Genomic DNA, 19,641 nt, shown 5'->3' on the forward strand with positions numbered 1-19,641 from the left:
CCTGCTCGCATGTCCCCGCGCGGCCGCCGTCGTGACCGCGCCCCTCGGTGGGCGGAGCCTTCCTGGTCTACTTTCGCCTTCCGGGTCCGCTTCTCCCTGTCTGACTCCGCGCGTGTCGGTCCGCCATGAGAGGCTACGAAGAGGTAGCGGTGAGCGGCTACGAGGAATTCTCGGCCGCAGTCCAGGAGCGCCGCGACCGGCAGATCTTTGCTTACTTCAGCGGCACGAAGGACCCGCAGACCGGCACCAGCTGGTGCCCGGACTGCGTCACCGGTGGGGCATCCTCCTCCTCCTCCTGATATGCACAAATTTGCATGTTTGCATGAGGGAGGGGCAGCCTCTGCTCCAAATCTCGCTCCTCCCTCTCGGCGCTTCAGTCTTCCTCCTCCGCCCCATTCTGTAAAATGAGTGCAATAACGCCGGCCGACCTTGCTAGGCTGCTGTGCCGATTCGTTTTATTTATTCACGTAAAAGTCATTTCTAAACTGTTCCCTGGCTGGGGAAAAACCCCCGTCTAAAACTGCATGCTGCATGCAGAATTACACCACCTGAGGTGTGGGTTTTCCCTAGGGAAGCTATGAGGCAGGGGGCGCTGGAGGTGAAAATGGGTATCAGGCTTTGAAAAGCTGGTATCACTGGATGAAGTTAAACAGTTTTGCTGAACTAATTCAACTAGTTTTAATTGGATATTTAACAAATATGCATTTTTTTCTCATTTTGAATTATTTCGTGGGTCATGCAAACCACTGTTCTGAATAATGTTTAAGGTAGGGGGCTCTGGTGATTAATTTGGAACCAAGGGGGGCAATGGCTCCAAAATGTTTGGGAACCACTGCAGTAAAGCAGTGACTTGAGATACACCCTTGATGCACATTAATGCACTCTAAAGTGTTATGGCTACCCAAAAAGCCCCCATGTTGTGAACCCAACAGAAATGATCCAGGCCCAATTGGGCTCCATGCAAGGGAGAGGAGGGGGTTGCTGGTAGCTTCAGGGTGTGTTAGAAGTGTCCGGCGTGATCAGATGGGTTGGTAAGCAGGCTGCTTTTGCTTTCTTTCAGCGGAGCCAATTGTGCGGGCAGAGCTCAAGCACCTGCCAGAAGGATCAGTGTTCATTTACTGCCAAGTAGGAGAAAGAGCTTAGTAAGTATAACGTGGAGCAAGTTGGGGAGCATGCAGAGCACGGATTTTGAACAGGGAGCCAATCCAGTGCTGGGTCTTGTTCATGCAAAGGCCCTTTAAGCGAGCTCTGCCAGCTTTTGGGGATGAGTGTTGTAGAAAGCTGGACAGACAAATCCCCATGTTGCCCCCCCCCCCAATGTTGCACCTATTCACACCAGAATGGACACTTAATTTATCCTGGTTCAAATACAGCCTTGCTTGTACAGGTTTGCTTGGAAGTCGCGTCTTTCTCTAACAAGGTATAATTATTATCATCACTGTCATAATTATACCCCAAACAGCATCAAGCTGACTCACAGTAAAAGAAATCTAGTCAAAATGAAAAATTACACAAGGAATTTGATCATCAAGAAGCAATAATCAAAAGCTACATGCACACCCCTCCCTACATGATCACTATTAAAATCAACCAGATAGAAATGTCTTCCAAAACAGCAGATAAAAATTAACTTTCAAATGCCTGAGAAAGAAGTCTGATTGGCATTGAAAATATTTTATTCTGGTTTTCATTGAGGAGTGCATTTAATGATGAGGTGGTTACAACTGAGAATGCCCAATCTCTCTCTTTGCCAGAAGGGGGCGCTTGGACTGCCTGGCCAAACCATAAGGTTTGGGGTCTGGAAATATCCCCTGCGCCACCTCTCCTTTTCTCAGGGCATTTAGCCTTTAAGATGAGACTCCTCCCCCCTCCCAGGTCACAAGTAATTAATCCTCACAGAATAATCTTAATGAAATTTCCCCCCTCAAAATCTTCATGCCTTTTAACCTAATGCCTTTTAAAACTATTACCCATTTTTATTCCCCGCCCCCCCCCCCACAGTTGGAAAGATCCCAACAATGAATTCAGAAAGAATCTTCACTTAACTGGAGTGCCTACGCTACTTAAATATGGGACTGTAAGTATTTTCAAATGTGATGATGGCTTGGAATCCACATTGACATGGTTGGAGGACTCTGTGCTGATTATTCGAGTATTGCAAACAATTTTTCTTGTTTCTTAAAAATGTCTCTTTAGAGCTGTGCTCTTATGCTTCCTGAAAAACTGTGCAAATGTCTACAACGCTATGCAGTTTTTGTTTTTTAAAAAAGATTCAGCTCATGTTTATGTACTCAGTATGAAGACCCACTGTGTTCACAGCACCAGATTCAGACTGACTCCCAAGTAAACATGAGTACAGACCATTAAGTTAGTCTCTTGTTACAGCTGAATTACCTCTCAGCACTTGTAGCTGGAGCCAATTTGACTTGGAAAATAAGATCCCTGCATGACTTAGCTTTGGACTCTGCTACACACTTGTTAACCAATGATTAAATGTTTCACAACATTTCCCTTTAGGTGCCAAGCTGCTCATTTAGAAAGATATAAAGCAACCTTGTAGTCAGTGTGGAATTCAAGCTGTGTAGCTTATTCAAAAGCCTGGCAGTGTGCCAAAGGGATACTTACTTACAGGAGGACTTTAATCTCCTACAGCTTTTCTTAACCATTTACAGTACAATGTTTGTTTCAGCCTCAGAAGTTGGTGGAACAGGAATGCTTTAAACCAGACCTCGTGAGGATGCTGTTCACAGAAGACTAAGTTGTTTCCGCTCTATTGAAAAGCGTTTGCTGCTACCAGCTGAGGACCTGACCAGAATTCCTTGTGAGGAGACCAATCATGTTTTAAAATACAGACAAATGAAGTTTGCAGCCTGCAAGCCAATTAAGTTAAATAAATTTTTCTTTGATTTAGTGAGTACCATCCTATAATAGTGTATCATCAAACTGAAGCCGATATGTGATGTGTTAACAATGTGAAGTACACAGAGTTTTTATAAACAAGAAGACAGGTCCCTGCCCTCAAGGATCTTACAATCAAAGTCAGACAACAGGGGAGTAGGCTAGGAAAAATGGAGACAGCAGCTACAATGAAACTTCAAGAAACAAAAATTTAAGTCAAAAGATCTCAGGCAAAGGTGGTTTTTGAAAGGGACGTGATTGAAATACACAAAATTGCTCCTCCTTGATTTCACAAGTAGCCAGTGTCCTCAAATCAACAAGGTGGACCAACGGCAAAGTCTGTTGCTTAGCTATTGCTATGGAATATCACTGCCTTTAGAAGCATCACATGCCACTTTTGGCTGAAAACCTGCAGAAAGTTATAGCCCATCACATCCCCACTGAGCTTAAGTATGAAACGCAAGAGAGGATTTTGTATCACGCAGCTGGAAGTGGTTCTCACTGACCAGTTACATCTTGCACAGTTACATCTTGCACTACAGCGATGAATTTAGCCAGTTAATGCAGATGGGGTTGCTTATGCTTTTTTAAAACAGATCACTTATAGATCTGAGAGCTCTTGGCAAAAGGAAGATGCAGCTCACAGGCTTTTATTTATCCATGGACTAATACAAACCCAGCACACACTGATGAGCTTTTAAGTCTCTTTATTTGCTGTTCTCAATAATGTGCTAAAAACTAACCACCGCAGGGATTATATATATATATGCGCGCGCGCACACACACACAGAAAGAGACAGACATACCAACCCAAATCACCCACCTTTCCACTGATAGTCTTTTGGAAAATGCAGTGACAACTTTAAATCTGGAGGGGGTGAGAACTTCTTGCTACTTCATCCAACGCATAAAGAAGCTGTTTATGCAGCCTCTGGTAAAGCAAAGCCAGAGGATCCATAAGAGGTGTTGAGATCCCCCAGGGTGACTATTTTGTACTGTGGCTGCTTGGCCAAGGCAGCCCCGTGCTTGGATGATTCCAGAGTAGTGCCGCCACTGCAACTGTCCCTTCCTGCACTCACTGGGGATGCCAAATAGGCTCACTTCACAGAGGTGCTGTTCTGCTGTTGTTGCTGCTGCTGTTGCTCTGCCAGGGCCTGCTGGAGGCGCATGCGCTTGCGAGAGTAGTGCTGCCAGTGCAGGATCTGCTGCTCATCGATGAACTTGGCGCACTGGGCATTCACCAGCTCTTTGCGGAAATGCTCATACTGCAGCAGCTCCAGCATGTGCAGGCACTGGGGGTACCTTTGTGACAAAAGAAGGGCCATACACATTAGCAGAGGCTTTTAAAACATGTCCGGACTGCCAGGCGCATACAGTATGATCAAGTCTTATGTGCATTTAATATGCACAATTGCAATCATACACAGCTGATGTCCGGTTGGTTGAAATCTTACAAGACAAATGCATAGTCGGCGCATAGATAGGTTCTTGTTTGGGAAGCAAGGATAAAGAACTTAAAAACACACTGAAAGTGCCCCCACCACCCTCCCAAACAGCTATACTTTCCATTTACATTTTTCAGCTACCCAAAGTTTGTCGGAATGTCCAAATATGCAAAGCCTGGTCTGGCACTTGCCTTCCCAACTAGAAACCGCTATTTGGAAGACTATCTAAACTGAACCCATTTAAGAGATTATGAGTGTAGACTTTTCACATGTTTATCTATGTTATATTCAGATACCATTTTAGACCAAGTTATATTAAGGGACATGTAATGTAATTGGATTTTTAAGCCAATTTTATTTTTTAAGTATCTTTTTTATCTGCCCCATGATAAAAGTAATGTAAATACAAGAGTCCTTTTCCTCACATGTTATGCAAACTGATCTGCCTTGGAAACTCTCTCAGGGCACTGGTATAAATTCCAGCTCAGCACACTGAGCAATTTTTTTCAACTTTGTTATGCATTAAAGGGGGTGGTGCACACATTTGTACTTTGATCAAGTGATGGGTAGACAGAAAACCCTTGAGTCTTGTGTGCCACTTGTAACAATCAAAAACCAGATCTATGAACTCAGGAAAAAATGACATAGTACAGGCCCCAGAAAGGCTGTGGCAGTTTGGGACAATGACTTATCAGGCCTCTGACACACAATCCCTAGCCTTCAAAACCACTGCAGAGTTCAGAGGGCTACTCGTGGGGGTTTTTCAGATAGCCAAATAAGCTCTAAGCTGGTTTAACACAGCAAGATACACAATCGTAACTCTTACTTTAGGTATTTGGCATACTCTGGTTCTTTCCAGTAGAGCAGGTATTTAAGGTAGTTAACAAATGCTTTGTCCTTGAAGAATCCTCTCTGGGCAAGAACTAGAAGAAACACACAAATCAGTTTACTTAAAAGTGGATTTTCCCTGTTTATCCTCACAGCAATCTGCAGTTAGTCACCATTATTCCCATTCTACAGATGTGGGGAAAGAGGATGTACAACCAGAATAAAGGTTAACTATATAGGCTATGCATTTGGAGGAGTGTTTTGTGTAAACACTCCTCCAAATGCATAGCCTATATTTTAGCCATAAAGTCACACAAAGACTGAAGCTGTTACAGAAAACTGAGAACACCGTTTGCTGGATCTGGTCATGGATGCATCTAGTGCTTTCTAATTTCAACCATCTTACCCATAACTGTTTTAACTTGGGTTTTCCTGTATGTTTTATATTCTCTAATCTGTTTAGTGGGTCTTGCTCAAATCATGCGAATAAATAAAACAAAAATCTTGTTGGCATCTGTCTGACTTGAGAGACAAATGTAGTGAATCTTTGAGGGTAAGTCAAATTGCTGCAATAGCAGTACCGAAGTGACCTTCCATGGTGTGCAAGCCTAGGCAGGGTGTATGGCAGCTCCATGCTGCCCAGACGACAAGACCCCACTCTCAGCCTCACTGATGTGGTCCAAAGGAAAGCAGAACAATATGTTTGGCACCAGCTTGGCTGCAGGAGTTGCTGGAAATTTATTTATTTATTTAATAAGCTTTATATACTGCTTTATTGTAAAAAAATAATAATACCTCAAAGCAGTTTAAAAAAAAAAGAATCAAGGGAAAAAAGGTTAAATCGAGAAAATTTCACTTGAAAACATACAAAAGTCAAAATACTGAAACTGATTAAACTTACAGGAAACACCCCCCCAAAAAAATTTATTTGTGTTTAATGTGTATGTGACTGCTCACATGCGCATCATGCTGAACCCACAAATGCAGAGTGGGCATTATGTGGCACCTGCAATAGTGTCAATTCTGCCAATTGAAGGGGTCAACTGAGCACATGTGAGGTAAGGCAATCTTGTAGGTAAACCAGTCCCAAGTTGTTAAGGAGTCAAGTTAGCCACTTCCCTTCTCATTAATTTTAAAATATTCTGCATTAGTGAACATTTGTTTAACGGGACAGGGACAAGGAACCTGCGGTTGTGAGGGGAGGTGCTCCACATGTTCCTGGACTACAACTCCCATAATCCCTGTCCATTAACATGTCAGCAAGGGCTGGTGGGAGGCAGAATCTAACGACTTCTGAAGGGCCCCACATATATCCTTTAGCACTAACCAAGGATTTGTTTTGAGTACAGTGGTACCTCTGGATGTGAACGGGATCCGATCCAGCGCCCCGTTCGCATCCTGAGTAGAACGTAACACGCGACTGCGGGTCGCATTTCGCTGTGCATGCACATGACGTCATTTTGAGCATCTGCGCATACGTTACTTCAGGGTCGCCACGGAGCGTAACCTGAAAACGCTCAACCTGAAGCATATTTAACCCAAGGTATGACTGTACTTACAGTTTAGGTAATTGGGGTTTGCCAGGCACTGCACAAACTCCAACTCCAGCTGGAAGCGAAGGCGATTGCCAGTATCATCTGATGCAGCAAAGAGGAGAAGAAAGGCGAGTGGAATTAGACAAGAAATGAAAATGCTCCACCTGATTTCACTCAGTGTGGGACAGAGCTGGAAAAAGGTTTAGGACCCCCAAGTGCTATCCCTGCCCAGAAATTTGAAAAAGAGCCAAATGCTTAGAACATAAGAACATTAGAAGAGCCTGCTGGATCAGGTCAATGGCCCATCTACTCCAACATCCCGTTCTCACAACGTCCAACCAGAAGCCTGTGAGAAATCCACAAGCAGGACCTGAGCACAAGAGCACTCGCCTCTCCTGCAGATTCAAGCATCTGGTGGCAAGGGAGGTGTATCCCAGAAGCCCCAAGCAGAGCTCTCCCTAGCCCCTGCCATTCAGAGATAGACCCCAACTGCACATGGAGGCTCCACTCCCAGGATGGTCTCTGGGAACCAGGCCAAAGTGTGTGTGTGTGGGGGGGTTGTATCGAGGCTTTTGTGACCAGCTGGTAAGTCCAAAAGGCCAGGGAGGGAGGGAGGCCCTCCCCTCACGCAGCAATAACTAGCATTCAGAGGAGCTTCCAGACTTCCCCTCATGCCCAACAGTCTTTGAATGGCCGTGGCCGTCTCCCTGCCGTGGGCTACCCCACGCACATCGCAGCAGCGAGTTCCGCAAGTGAACACGCGACCTTTTTTTGCATGGCTTGGGTTTAAATGCACTGACGGAGGCCAACGGAGGCCTTTCCAGCGGAGGGGAGACCCCGCCCGGCCCCGGTTCCCTCCTCGCCCCCCGCTCAAACACTCACCACTCTCCATAACGACGACAGCGGCTTCCAAAGGCTTCTCCGGCAGAAGAGAAATATGGCGGCGATAGCGGCGGCGGCAGCGCCTGCGCCTGCGCCGCGTAGCTCGGCCGCGGTGCGTTTTGGGAAACTCTGGGGCGGCGGAGGCGGCTTGTCGCTGTTGCCGGGGCAACGGGTATGCTCTGGGCCTGGCGAAGGTCCCAAAAGGGAGGGTCGAATTAGAGGCGGGCCAGGCTGTGGCTATATGGCTGTTGCTTGTTCCATGGAATATTTATGTATTTGTTTATTTCATAAAATTAATGTGCTACTTTTATTTATTTATTTAAAAAAACAACTCAAAGCAGTTTACAAAGAAAGTAAGATTCTTAGTAAAAAACAATTACAAGATAAAAAAATATTAAAAACCAGCAATAAACCGAAAAGCACGTCAGCATTCTCGCTATCTAGACAGGCCTGCCTAAAGGAAAAATGTTTTTAGTAGGCTGAAAGAGTACAGTGAAGGCACCTGCCTGATTTCAATAGACAGGGAGTTCCAAAGTGTAGAGGTGCTGCAACACTAACAGAACGATTTCTTACAAATGCAGAGCAGGGCGTTAAACAGCACCTGTAACGGTGCCAGGAAAATGCCTCCCCTGCTCCATGAATTGTAAACAGTGGTGGCACCCGGGGGAAAAAATATGGGCACAGAAGGGGTAAAATATGTTTCTCATTGGCTGGTCTGTGTCCCACATGCTAAGGCCTCTGAAAGAAAAATAGCAGTAGTCCAGTAGGAGTCCAGATTGTTAAAACAACAACAGCCTTTTCATGCCAGTGATCATTGTAGTACCTTGTGACAGGGAGTTCCAGGAGCCTACTATGGTGAGGATGACAGGGTGGCCAGATGCCTTCCCGTAATGAGGACAGCCCTCTCTTTGAAGGCCCAACCCAGTTCAAAAATAAAGAAGGGAGATCATAAATCTGTGATTCTGTAGTCAGGAAGGCTTAACTCTTTGCTAAAGTCAGGGTTAGGTCCAGCGTCACAAGCCTGCTCCACACAGCTGCCAGTAACTGAAATGCATCTATTTGCAAGGTTCTGTAGAGCTCTCAAGCAGGGATCCTAATTCTGGGTCCTAAGAACAGCCTGCTGGATCAGACCAATAGCCCATCTAGCAAGCAGATGCCACAATGCAAGCAAATCAGGATGAGTTCTCCATAAACAGGTGGTCCCCATTGCAATGCTGTCCACACTGCATCCCTGTAGGAAGAGTTTTATGTCAGGAGTTTTGGAAGCCCAGCTTCAAATCACCACTCAGTCATGAAGCTCCCTGGGTGACATTCGGTCACACACCCTCTCTCAACCTTGCCATCCTCACAAGGTTGTTGTGAGGATAAAATGGGGAAGAGGACCATGTGGATTATCCTGAGCTGCTTGGAGGAAGGGTGGGTTAATGAACAGATGATAGCAAAGTGGACATCCAATGAAGCTGGGCTTTGGAATATTTAGGACAGGTAATTCTGCTGAGGAATGTTGGAGAGTATGTCATGCAGCTCAAAGTTAAACTGTGGAACTCACTCGCACAGGAGGCAGTGATGGCCATCAACCTAGATGACTTCAAAATAGGATTAAACAAATCCATGGATAAAGGCTGTCAGTAGCTATGCTCTGCCTCCACACTTGGAGAAGTTCTTGTGCTCAGATCTCACTTTCCTTTGCAGAGGTTTTATTTATTCTACCTCGTGATTTGGATCCTGCTTTCCCCGCCTCGTGGCTCCCATCTCTGGTTTTGAAGTGTTCAAAGGGCACAGGGATTTTGATACTGGAAAGCAAAGTTAAAGTTTTATCACTGGTGCCTCCTCCCTTTGCATTTAATGTTTCACCTCACCTAAGTTTCAGGCTGTGTCTGCCAAGGGGGAGGGGGAAGGTCTGAATTTGAGAGCACAGCAGTAGGGAACAAGGTTCAGACACCCCAAACTATCATATTTTACTGGCATATTTGCTAAAAATAATCAGACTTGTTTGGGCCACCTTTTGAATTCCTCTGCAAAATGCCCCCAATGTTGTGAAAAGCTTGTGTTGCTCTATTTGCCAAGGCTGGTCCCATAAATTCCACGTGATCTCTTAACTATTCTGGAGCCACCCAGTCAAAAGTCTCCTACTGGCACCCGCTTTCCACGTTTCCTTCAGAGCTCCAGGTCCTGATGATGGCAGACCAGCTATTAAAAGAAATTGAGGCTGCAGGCATCACGGACCTATCAGAAAAGAGGTCCCTGGTGATAAAATGGGTAAAAGGGCTGTTCCCAGGTGTGGAGGTGGTCACCACAGAAACCCTTCAGCAGTGGATGAAGGAAAAACCAGAGGAGCTGATCATTCTTGTAAGTAGCAACTTCTTGCTGGCAGGAATAGTTAAACTGTGGAACTCCCTTCTGCTGGAGACCACCAACCTAAATGGCTTTAAAAAGATGATTAGGTAAATTCATGGAGAAGAAGGCTATTGATGGCTACTAGCCAAGGTGCCTATGTTCTGCCTCCACAGTCGGAGGCAGAGTGGTCAGGAGCCGCCAGGAACAGGTGGTCAGCTAAAATGAATTGAAGGCTTCAAGGCCAACTGTATCCATAAAGGGACTGATGTACAGTGGTACCTCTGGTTACGTACTTAATTCGTTCCGGAGGTCTGTTCTTAACCTGAAACTGCTCTTAACCTGAAGCACCACTTTAGCTAATAGGGCCTCCCGCTGCCGCCGCGCCACTGCCACACAATTTCTGTTCTCATCCTGAAGCAAAGTTCTTAACCCGAGGTAATATTTCTGGGTTAGCGGAGTCTGTAACCTGAAGCGTATGTAACCTGAAGCGTATGTAACCCGAGGTACCACTGTACTCTCAGAATCTCTGATGATTAAGAGAAGGTTAGAGAGATCAAAAGTTTGTATTTTTTCGCAAAGGGAGAATTTGGGAAATATGACCTGTCTGGCTTAAAGACTAGGAAAGATATGAAAGTGGTCAGCTTGGAAGCATCTAGAGAACATTGCAGTGATGAGTAGGAGGTATGGTTCTGACAAGGATAAATCTTGACAAATATTGCCTTTTGATTTCCTGTCCTAGTGGACTGTTGTTGGGGGGGCGTGTTGCTGTGGGTGCAATTTATCTTGCATTCAGTAAAGCATTTGATATTTTGGTTAAATGTGGGTTAGGTGATAGCACTACCAGGTGGATTCACAGCTGACTGGGAAACACCCCCTCAACCAAAAAAAGTATATTTCTCATCAATGGTTCCTCATCCAAAGAGAGGGAGGTTTCCACAAAATCTGGGCCACAAATTTAGAAATGGATGCAGCCCAGTCCTGTGCCTGTTTAACCAGGAGGACCCTGACTGAGTCCCAAAGCAGGCCTGGGATTGCAGGAGCAGCAGCACCCAGCTTCTTCCCAAAGGAATGCTTTTCAAGGCACAAGGGTGTTTGAAGTGGGATGGGGACAGCCTTGGGGATCCCTGTGGCACTGGCCATCCCCAATATGTTGATGCCAGGCCTCCCAGAGCACATACTCTCCAACATTTCTCTCATGAAAAGAGGGACGTCCCATTCCACAATGATAATTTTACTATTTATGCCCCACACTTCTTACTGGGTTGCCCCAGCCACTCTGGGCAGCTTCCAATATATATAACAGCATAATAAAACATTAAACATTATACAGGATTGCCTTCAGACAGCTCTTGGGTCGGCTAGCGCCATACCCTTCAACATTTCTCCAATGAAAATAGGGATATCCTAAGGAAAAGTGGGACATTCCAGGATCAAATCAGGAACCGGGACAGCTTCTCTAAATAAGGGATCTCCCTGGAAAACAGGGACACTTGGAGGGTCTGAGAGCATTCCCAGCAACCCTTTTCTTCTTTGACTTGCTTCAGATATACAAATGCTTCAGATCGCAGAGCCTCCGGACCCTATTAAAGAGTTTCATTTTCATCCCAGTCACGTTTCCTATTGTGGGCCTTCATTCATGAGCCCGGGAGATATTGCCAGGCTCTCCTCCTCCTCTGTGGGTCTGTTTGAATGAGGCTTGGTTGCAAGGCCCTCTGCTCCACAAAGGGATCAGGACACCCCTGGCTGCTTCTCACTGCATTTCAAGGTGAGAAAGTGCCACAGAAAGGGCCTCTATTGATAGCCAAAATCTGAGTTTGCCTACTGACCCAGATTCTCCCCCCTACATCAGGAGGCTAAAACAACCTCTGTGGTGTAACCCACAGAGTCAAACAAGCAGGATTTCACTGGACATTCCTTGGGTATGTTATTTTTAAAAACTGCCATTTATACAACAGCCTCAACGTGTCCTTTTTAGAAATGGTTTTGCTATTTTTGCACGGGGAGATATCATGTAACTGTTTTAAGCGGCATCCTATAATCTTCCCCATTCCAAGAAAGCGTTTAAGAAATGAGTTTTAGAAAGGCTCCTCCTGCTGACTTATTCTTAGCTTTTGTTAACATGGCGGGAGAGGGTATCTCTTTACACGAAGTGGTTTTAGCAGTTGAGAAACTATCATCTTCACAAAGCAAAGAATGCCATCCCTCCCCAGTAAACACAGCCTCTTCCTCCAGCTAAAAGGAGGTGGGGGCAGCCCACCAGACAAACCCACAAGCTCACTTTCCCACGTGGGACTTCAGGGGACAGCGCTCGGCAGGATGCTTTGGCCCTTCGCTGGGCCAAAATAAACGGCAGCCTTTTCTATTCCAGGCCACCCAAGCCAGGCCAATTTTTGCTTTCTTCATGGATAAAATATGCAGGACAAAGATGGACCCAAAAGTTGCATCTGTTCTCTAAAACTAGCTCAGCTGAACATGCAAGAGAATAATAGAATCATATAATTGTAGAGTTGGAAGGATCATCTAGCCCAACCCTTTGCAATGCAGGAATAAGCACTTGTCCCACACAGGGATCAAACCTGCAACTATGGCAATATTAGCACCATACTCTAATGAACTGAGTTGTTCAGTATCTGACTGTTATTAAATTGATTGAGGCAGCTAATTTAGGGTGTCGTCTTGAAAGGGCAGCTACACTGTTACTTTTTAATCGATAATTATTGTGTTTTTACTCCCAGGTCAAGGTGATTGTGGAACTTTCTGGTCAAAATGATGTAGCCAACTTTGGCTACAATGCTTCTTGACAGGTGTCAGTGTGACATTGGCTGCTAAGAACATTAGAAGAGATTTGTATCTGGTTCAAGCCAAAAGCGGGCTCACCTAGTCCAGCATCCTGTTCTCACAGTGGCCAACCAGATGCCCTAAAGGAAAGCCCACAAGCAAGCAGAACCTGAGTTCAATAGTAGCAGTTCTGCCCCTGAGCCCCTGCTGTGATTCCCATCAACTGTGTGCTTTTCCACTTCAGGCAAGAAAACCATTTGGAGCTAGGCCTGGACTTTAGGTCCTGGCTGCTGCACCAGAAATGGGAGAAGCCCTGGCAATCTCCTGTAACATTTTACGGTTGACCCCGTTATTCCACCTGGCTCCATTTTGCTGCTGCTGTGTACTGTGTTCATTTACTTTGAAGTGGAGGAATTCAGGAGCATTCTGGGAAATTAACCTGGCTCTGTCATCCTGTTGACTGAACTGAATCCGCTTGCCCAAAGCTTATCTGGAGGAATGAAATGATGTTTGGTTGCAGTGTTGACATGTCTCCCTAGTAAACATTTTGCACAAACGCCCGCCCCCCCCCCCACTTTCCCAGCACATTTCCCATCACTTCCCAAACTGCAAACAGCCAGGGGGGTTGTCTTTTAAAGTGGATTTGTTGCACCATGGCAACAGATTGCCTGAATTTCCGGTAGATGCTCAGATCCCTCCCACAAAATCCTGGCAGTCTTAGGGGTGCCCAAAGTAAAGGGAAATGCCATTAAAAGCGTGGAATGAATTGGTGATTAACAAGAAAGGCATATAAAGAGCCCACAATGGAATCAGGATGAATGCAGGATAGATGCGCATTGTCACATGTAACCTCCCCACAAGCAAGTCGGAATGAAGGCCAAGAACATTCCCTACAAAAATGTGAAAAGAAGACAAGAATAATGAAGCAGCATTTTTGCCTTATAAGGGGTCCCAGGCTGAAGGGAGGCGGGAGGCAAGGCAAGTGCTCCTGGATGAGTCCAACAGTCTCTCCCCTGACGTGTCCACGTTTGTAGGACACCCCTCTAGTTTGGGGGGGGGAATAAGTAATAAATAGAGAACAGCGGGTGTTCTGATTTTTTCCCATAATAGACTACTTGTGTGCTTTCCTTTTTTTAATATCAAATATCAAATTCATATATTTTTTTTGGTGCTGATGCTTTGCTGGAGCCCTAAGCATGTGGTTAGCCTGCCTGTTGGGGGTCCAACACTGGGGTTATGCATTTTTTAAAAAGGAGGAAAAGGAGAGGAAAAAGCCAATCATTGGAACCAACCACATTCTCACAATCAACCCACCATAGTGTCCCAGCCATCCAAAGAGCTTGATGGGGCCCAAAAATGTCCTTTTGACCTATGTGGTCCCTGGGACTGACCTACAGCTTCCTTGCCTTCTACCTTAGGACTTGGCTTGGCCCCAGAGAGAGGCACCCGTTGTGTGCCAGAACGGAGAGCAGCGTTGGGGAGCCCAGAAAGGAGGCCAAGGAGGCTCCCTTCTCCGTTTGACTCAGGCCAGGTACAATTCCAGGGTTCAGGTTGCCAGAGGGGCCAGCGTCTCTCTTTAGAATCAGCCTAGCAGCCAACCAGTCTCCCAGCTGGGCCCAGCCAACAGAAGCGTCTCTTTGCTCTCCTTCAGGTCATACTGACACAACCGCACCACAGATATTTTAAGCCTCCACTGCTTGAAATAAACGCTGCTCGATTTGCAAGTCGGTTTTGTACAGCAGGCCCTTTTCCAACCCCTGGCAACACAAGTGTGTGCGGTTGTGTCAGTCTGGTCCCTATGGACGTTGTTAGTGCCAGTCTCCAAAACAAATACCCTGAGGGTGCTTTCAGGCACGAGACAGGACTGACTTTGTGGCTCATTTTGCAAATTTGTGCCTGGTAGGCATGAATAGCCCTCTTCTCCATGAATTTGTCTAATTCTCCTTTAGAGCCATCCAGGTTGGTGGCCATCACTGCCTCCTGAGGGAGGGAGTTCCACAGGTTAACAATGCACTGCCCTGAATCTCGCAACACTCCACTTCATAGGATGTCCTCAAGTTATAGTGTTATTAGAGAGGAAAGACGACTTTTCTCTATCCACTTTCATCATGCCATGCATCATTTCATATACTTCTATCATGTCGCCACTTACTTGCTTTTCTCTAGGCAAAAGCCTCCCAAACGCTGCTACCTTTCCTCATAGGAGAGTCGCTCTATCCCCTTATACATTTGGGTTTCCCTCTATTGAACCTGTTCCACAGCTGTTCCACCCTCCCCGCATTCATGCTGTCAATAAACTATATCCATCACACCCCAATATCTCTTTCTGGATTAGTCAAATCTAGATTAATCATTCTTCTTTTTTTACTCAGTTTACATTTCTTTGCAGCAGCTTTCCTGACTCGTCATTCATTTGCCTAATTTGGACAGCTACTCCCTTGGGAGCTCTCCAGAGGACCCCTTCTTCGGATTTCATCATTGTGAACCGTATGGGGCTGATCCACAAACTTTGGGCACATCCCTTCAGCTCACAGAGACTTGGATAATTGTAGAGTTGGGAGGGATTCCCCCCAAGAGTCATCTAGTCCAGCCCTGCATGCAGAAATCACAGCTAAAGAATCCCCGACGAATGGCCATCCAACCTCTCTCTTAAAACCTCCAATAAATAAGTGTCCAACTTCTTCCAAGTGTCCAACTTCTTCCTCTGTAGAACAGCTCTCACTTTCAACTCTGGTCATAAACGTTCAGTCACAACAGTCCGGTTTACTGCTTAGCACACTCTGCTGTGAATGCTGTATTCTCTATTTCCTTTTACCCTCCTTCCAATAACAGAACCTGCTTCCAAACTTTAAGGGGACCTCTGCTCTTGTTCCTTTGCAATGAAGTATTTTTCAGGAGCTGTTGAGGAGTCACTGTGTCTATCTTTTGTAAGCACAAGTATATTGCTTGGGATTCATTCATTCATTTTACTGCATTTCTGCCCCACCTTTTCTCCTCAAGCAGCACTGGGTGGTGCGTACCTGGTTCTGTCCCTCCTCATTTAATCTGCACAACAACCATGTGAGGTTGGTTAGGCTGAGAGAGTGACTGGGCAGCCAGCAAGCTCCATGGCTGAGTGGGGATTCGAACGCCGGTCTCCCTGGCCTAGTCCGATACCGCACTGGATCTCTATTGGTTTTATTGCGTGGGGAGTGTAAGCATCATCCATCCCCCCCCAATCTGTCTGAGAATAAATTGGTAGGCTTCTGGTGTGAGAGAATGCATGCAGCACATTAAAGTGAAAAAGGATTTGCTTTCACTTGCTTGCTAGAACAGTAGAATGTGCCTGTCGTATGGAAGTGGGAGAACCCTTTTGAAAAGAGTAACCCTATCAAACGAAGTGGGGCTTACTTCTGAGGAGGCTTACCAGGGAATGGGAATTCTAACCTCAGGTAATTCTGGTGCAAATGGAAGCAGGACAGTCTTTATTCCAGATTATCGCTAACCCAGAATACTTTTGCGCCTGGTTCTGCCCTGCTAGAATGCAGCCTTTTGCTTTGGCCCACTTCCGGGTCCAAGAATTACTTAACACAGAAACCTTCAGAGATTCTCTCCTGCAAAGGTCAGACAAAATTTGCAGAGAGTTTCACTTGCAAACAGGCCATGGAAAGAGGGTGTGCATAGAAGATGCTTATTTATAACCAGCCGAGGACACAAGCTGCAATTTCTCGACTCTTTCTCTGTCATTAGGCAGCAGTAAGATCATAGGGATTCCTGCGTGGAACAGCAGAGCCTTGATTAGAGGTTTGGCTGATCTGGCCACCAGTTGTACTGAGGGTTGGGAGTAGGGAAGGGAGCAGCAGGTGATGCTGCGGAGCTCACAAAAGCCCCATTGTATGAATGCCTGTGAATCGTAGACTTGTAGAGTCGGAAGGGACTCCTAAGGAGCATCTAGTCCAACCCCTTGCAATGCTGTAATCACAGCTCAAAAATCCCTGACAGATGGCCATCCAACCTCTGCTTAAAACCCTCCAAAGAAGGAGAGTCCACCACCTTCCAAGGTCATCTGTTCCACTGTTGAATGGCTCTTATCAGTGCTTGTTTTCTGGGGGCACACAGGGGTATGAATACCCCTAAACATTTCATGAATCTAAGTTTGGCCCCATTGAGGGGCAGTATTTCAATATGAGTAGGAAAATGAGAGTCCCCCTAAACATTTATTTTTAAGGGAAAAAGCACCGGCTCTTACTGTCACAAAGTTTTTTCTAATGTTGAGTCGGAATCTCCTTTCCTCTCATTTGAATCCACTGGTTTGGGTCCCCTGCCTCCGGAGCGGCAGAAAACAAGCTTGCTCTATCTTCCATGAGACAGCTCTTTGGGAATTTGAAGATGGCTGTCAAATCAGCGCTCAGTCTCCTCCAGGCTAAACACACCCAACTCCCTCAACTCATAAGGCTTGGGCAGCTCCAGCGGGCAGGACTAGGAAGCCAATTTCAGCCAAACATTAAACACCAAACATGTTTGTCACCTACTAGTCATTTTGCTCTTTTCTTCTTGTTGCCTCAGGACACTCGGACTTCAGCTGAGTTTGACGTCAGCCACTTGCCAGGTGCCATTTTGGTTCCTCCTGAAGCAGATGCCTTGCTGGAGTTTTTCAAGACACGGCTTGCGCCAGGTATAGCCAACTCCTCATGTGGGGAGATCCTCACGGTCTTGCCAGCAGGACTCTGGCAGGGGGTGTGTGGTGGGACCATTTCATCCATCAGGCAGGAGAACCTGGTTAACTTCTCCACACAAATCATGAAGGCACTAACGCTTCTAAATAAATGATGTAAGATATAATAATAATAATAATTTATACCCCGACCTCCCCTGCCAGAACCGGGCTGAGGGCGGCTAACACCAATAAAATTACAATAAAACGTAATAGGAAAGGGGGGGGGGACACTATCTAGGATAGATAGTGATATAATATACTTCTTTTCTTCTGTTCTCGCTAAGCTTTTTTTTTTTACTTTATTGTGTTCAATTGAAATACTCTCAATAAAAAATTAAAATAAAAAAAATTAAATTAAAACTGTATTACATTTCAAAACAGCAGTTTTCAAGATCAGTGACAATCGTATGCTTCCTTCCAGCCTTCTTGTTTATACACATATTTTGTTATTTATAACTGTCCTGATGTTTTGCAATTCTCTTTTCGTAACAAGACGAAACCAGCCCTTTCTCTCTATGGATGCAGAATGAATGGGTCTGGGGTCTGCAAGGCCTAAGGCTTTATGGCAGAAAGCCATTTCTCCCATATATATATATATATATATATATATATATATATATATATATATGGAGAGTCAGCCTGAAGGTGGGCGAAAAGGTGAAAAGTTTAAAGCGTGAAGGAAGTGCACGTGGAATGTTTGAAGGCTTTTAACCAGCAGTGCTGTTTCCCTGTGTTTTTCCTACAAAGCTAGTTTCTTGTGACGTCTAATTAACCAGGTTGTAATAACTCGGTCATCCTGATAAGAGCTGTTAAGTTCTGCTTGTGAGCAGCACACCCATTAATCAGCTCAGAAGAGGGTCAGGATGTTGTGAGTTTTCTCCAGTCCAATTATGCAGACTTTTACTCTAATCACTTTTCTCTCACACAGATCTCTGTCTCTTCCAGGGCGGGAGGAGGAGGGTCCCAGCAAGCCCATCATTTGCTACTGCACAGTGGGTTATCGGTCGTCCATGGCAGCTCAGCTCCTGGGCAGCTACTTCTCCAAGGAGGCTGGGAAGACCTGCATGGCATCGCCCAAGATCTACAATGTCTGTGGTGGCCTGGTGGCTTGGGCCGTTGAACGGAGGCAGATGGTAGACAGGCAGGAGAGTCCCACCTCGGTGGTACACCCCTACAGCCCCACCTGGGCCAAGCTCCTGGAGCCTGAATTCAGGGCAGAGACCTGAGGAGCAGCTTGAGCTGGGGGGGGGGCTGTTATGGACTGAGTTGAATAGGATCCAAACTGCAGCAGTCTGATTGGTCCTAGAACAATAGGATCCAAAAGGCAGCAGTCTGATTGGTCCTAGAACAATAGGATTCAGAATGCAGCAGTCTGATTGGTCCTAGAACAATGCAGCAGTATGATTGGTTGGCAGGAACCACCCAATCATGCTCCAGATAGAAGTGAATCCACAACCTGATTGGCTTACAGTAGAATTCCGGAATTAGCCAATCATGTGCAGCCCATTGTGTAAATAATGTATATAAAGCAGATACCTTGAGGGGACTTTCATTCATACCTCCTCACCACTATGAGCTGAATAAAGAGCATGAAATCACTTTGCGACTCTGAGTATATTTCAGGGGCCTTCCTGGCAAATTATTCCAAAGCATTAGCAGCAAGTGACTGTCAGAACAAACAAGCACCCACCCCATCCTGAAAGTAGCATTTCAAGGACTCTCAGGCGTTGCAAAAGAGACTTGCCAGACAGTTGAAGTCTTGTAGTGTTTGCAATCAAATATTTTGGGAAATGAAGCAGGGGCAAGCCAGTGTGGTGTAGTGGTTAAGAGCGGTAGACTCGTAATCTGGTGAACTAGGTTCGCTTCCCCACTCCTCCACATGCAGCTGCTGGGTGACCTTGGGCTAGTCACACTTCTTTGAAGTCTCTCAGCCCCACTCACCTCACAGAGTGTTTGTTGAGGGGGGGGAAGGGAAAGGAGAATGTTAGCCACTTTGAGACTCCTTAGGGTAGTGATAAAGTGGGATATAAAATCCAAACTCTTCTTCTTTTGGCTCCAGAGAGGCAGCTTCAGCCAAGCTGCTTGCGGCATTTTAGCTTCATTCCGTTTTCATGATTCTATCCCACCTTTCCACTGAGCAACTCAAGGGGGCCTCCGTGGCTCTGCTTTCCATTTTTTCCTCACAACAACCCCTTGTGGTAGGTGAGGCTGAGAGTGAGTGACTAGCCTAAGGTCACCCACT

The 19,641-nt window shown here is 45.9% G+C and overlaps 3 protein-coding genes across 4 annotated transcripts; 2 read left to right on the top strand and 1 right to left on the bottom strand.

The window, feature by feature from the left end:
• The first annotated feature begins 62 nt into the window (after nt 1–62).
• On the top strand, nt 63–2,917 carry TXNDC17 (thioredoxin domain containing 17). The gene is made up of 4 exons (XM_083589206.1): nt 63–273; nt 1,061–1,142; nt 2,002–2,077; nt 2,690–2,917. Exons 1-4 carry the CDS (start codon nt 126–128, stop codon nt 2,756–2,758), a joined length of 375 nt encoding a protein of 124 aa, XP_083445332.1. The 5' UTR covers nt 63–125; the 3' UTR covers nt 2,759–2,917.
• Nucleotides 2,918–3,588: 671 nt separating this feature from the next.
• On the bottom strand, nt 3,589–7,801 carry MED31 (mediator complex subunit 31). The gene is made up of 4 exons (XM_083589204.1): nt 7,589–7,801; nt 6,731–6,808; nt 5,170–5,266; nt 3,589–4,200 (listed from the first exon to the last, which is right to left on the bottom strand). The coding sequence occupies exons 1-4, from the start codon at nt 7,596–7,598 to the stop codon at nt 3,996–3,998; spliced, it is 390 nt and encodes a 129-aa protein (XP_083445330.1). The 5' UTR covers nt 7,599–7,801; the 3' UTR covers nt 3,589–3,995.
• A 246-nt stretch (nt 7,802–8,047) lies between these two features.
• On the top strand, nt 8,048–18,625 carry LOC310750671 (tRNA uridine(34) hydroxylase-like; the record flags this gene model as incomplete). Of its 2 annotated transcripts, XM_083589156.1 has the most annotated exons (5): nt 8,048–8,241; nt 8,941–9,073; nt 15,536–15,630; nt 17,249–17,357; nt 18,345–18,625. In XM_083589156.1, the coding sequence occupies exons 3-5, from the start codon at nt 15,583–15,585 to the stop codon at nt 18,623–18,625; spliced, it is 438 nt and encodes a 145-aa protein (XP_083445282.1). In that variant the 5' UTR covers nt 8,048–8,241; nt 8,941–9,073; nt 15,536–15,582. The 2 variants fall into 2 exon arrangements, with proteins under 2 accessions (XP_083445282.1, XP_083445281.1); XM_083589155.1 differs by lacking the exons at nt 8,048–8,241; nt 8,941–9,073; nt 15,536–15,630 and adding an exon at nt 9,368–9,937.
• Nucleotides 18,626–19,641: the final 1,016 nt, after the last annotated feature.

This window comes from Podarcis filfolensis (genome assembly GCF_964270895.1).
Source record: "Podarcis filfolensis genome assembly, chromosome: 15".
Lineage (NCBI taxonomy): Eukaryota > Metazoa > Chordata > Lepidosauria > Squamata > Lacertidae > Podarcis > Podarcis filfolensis.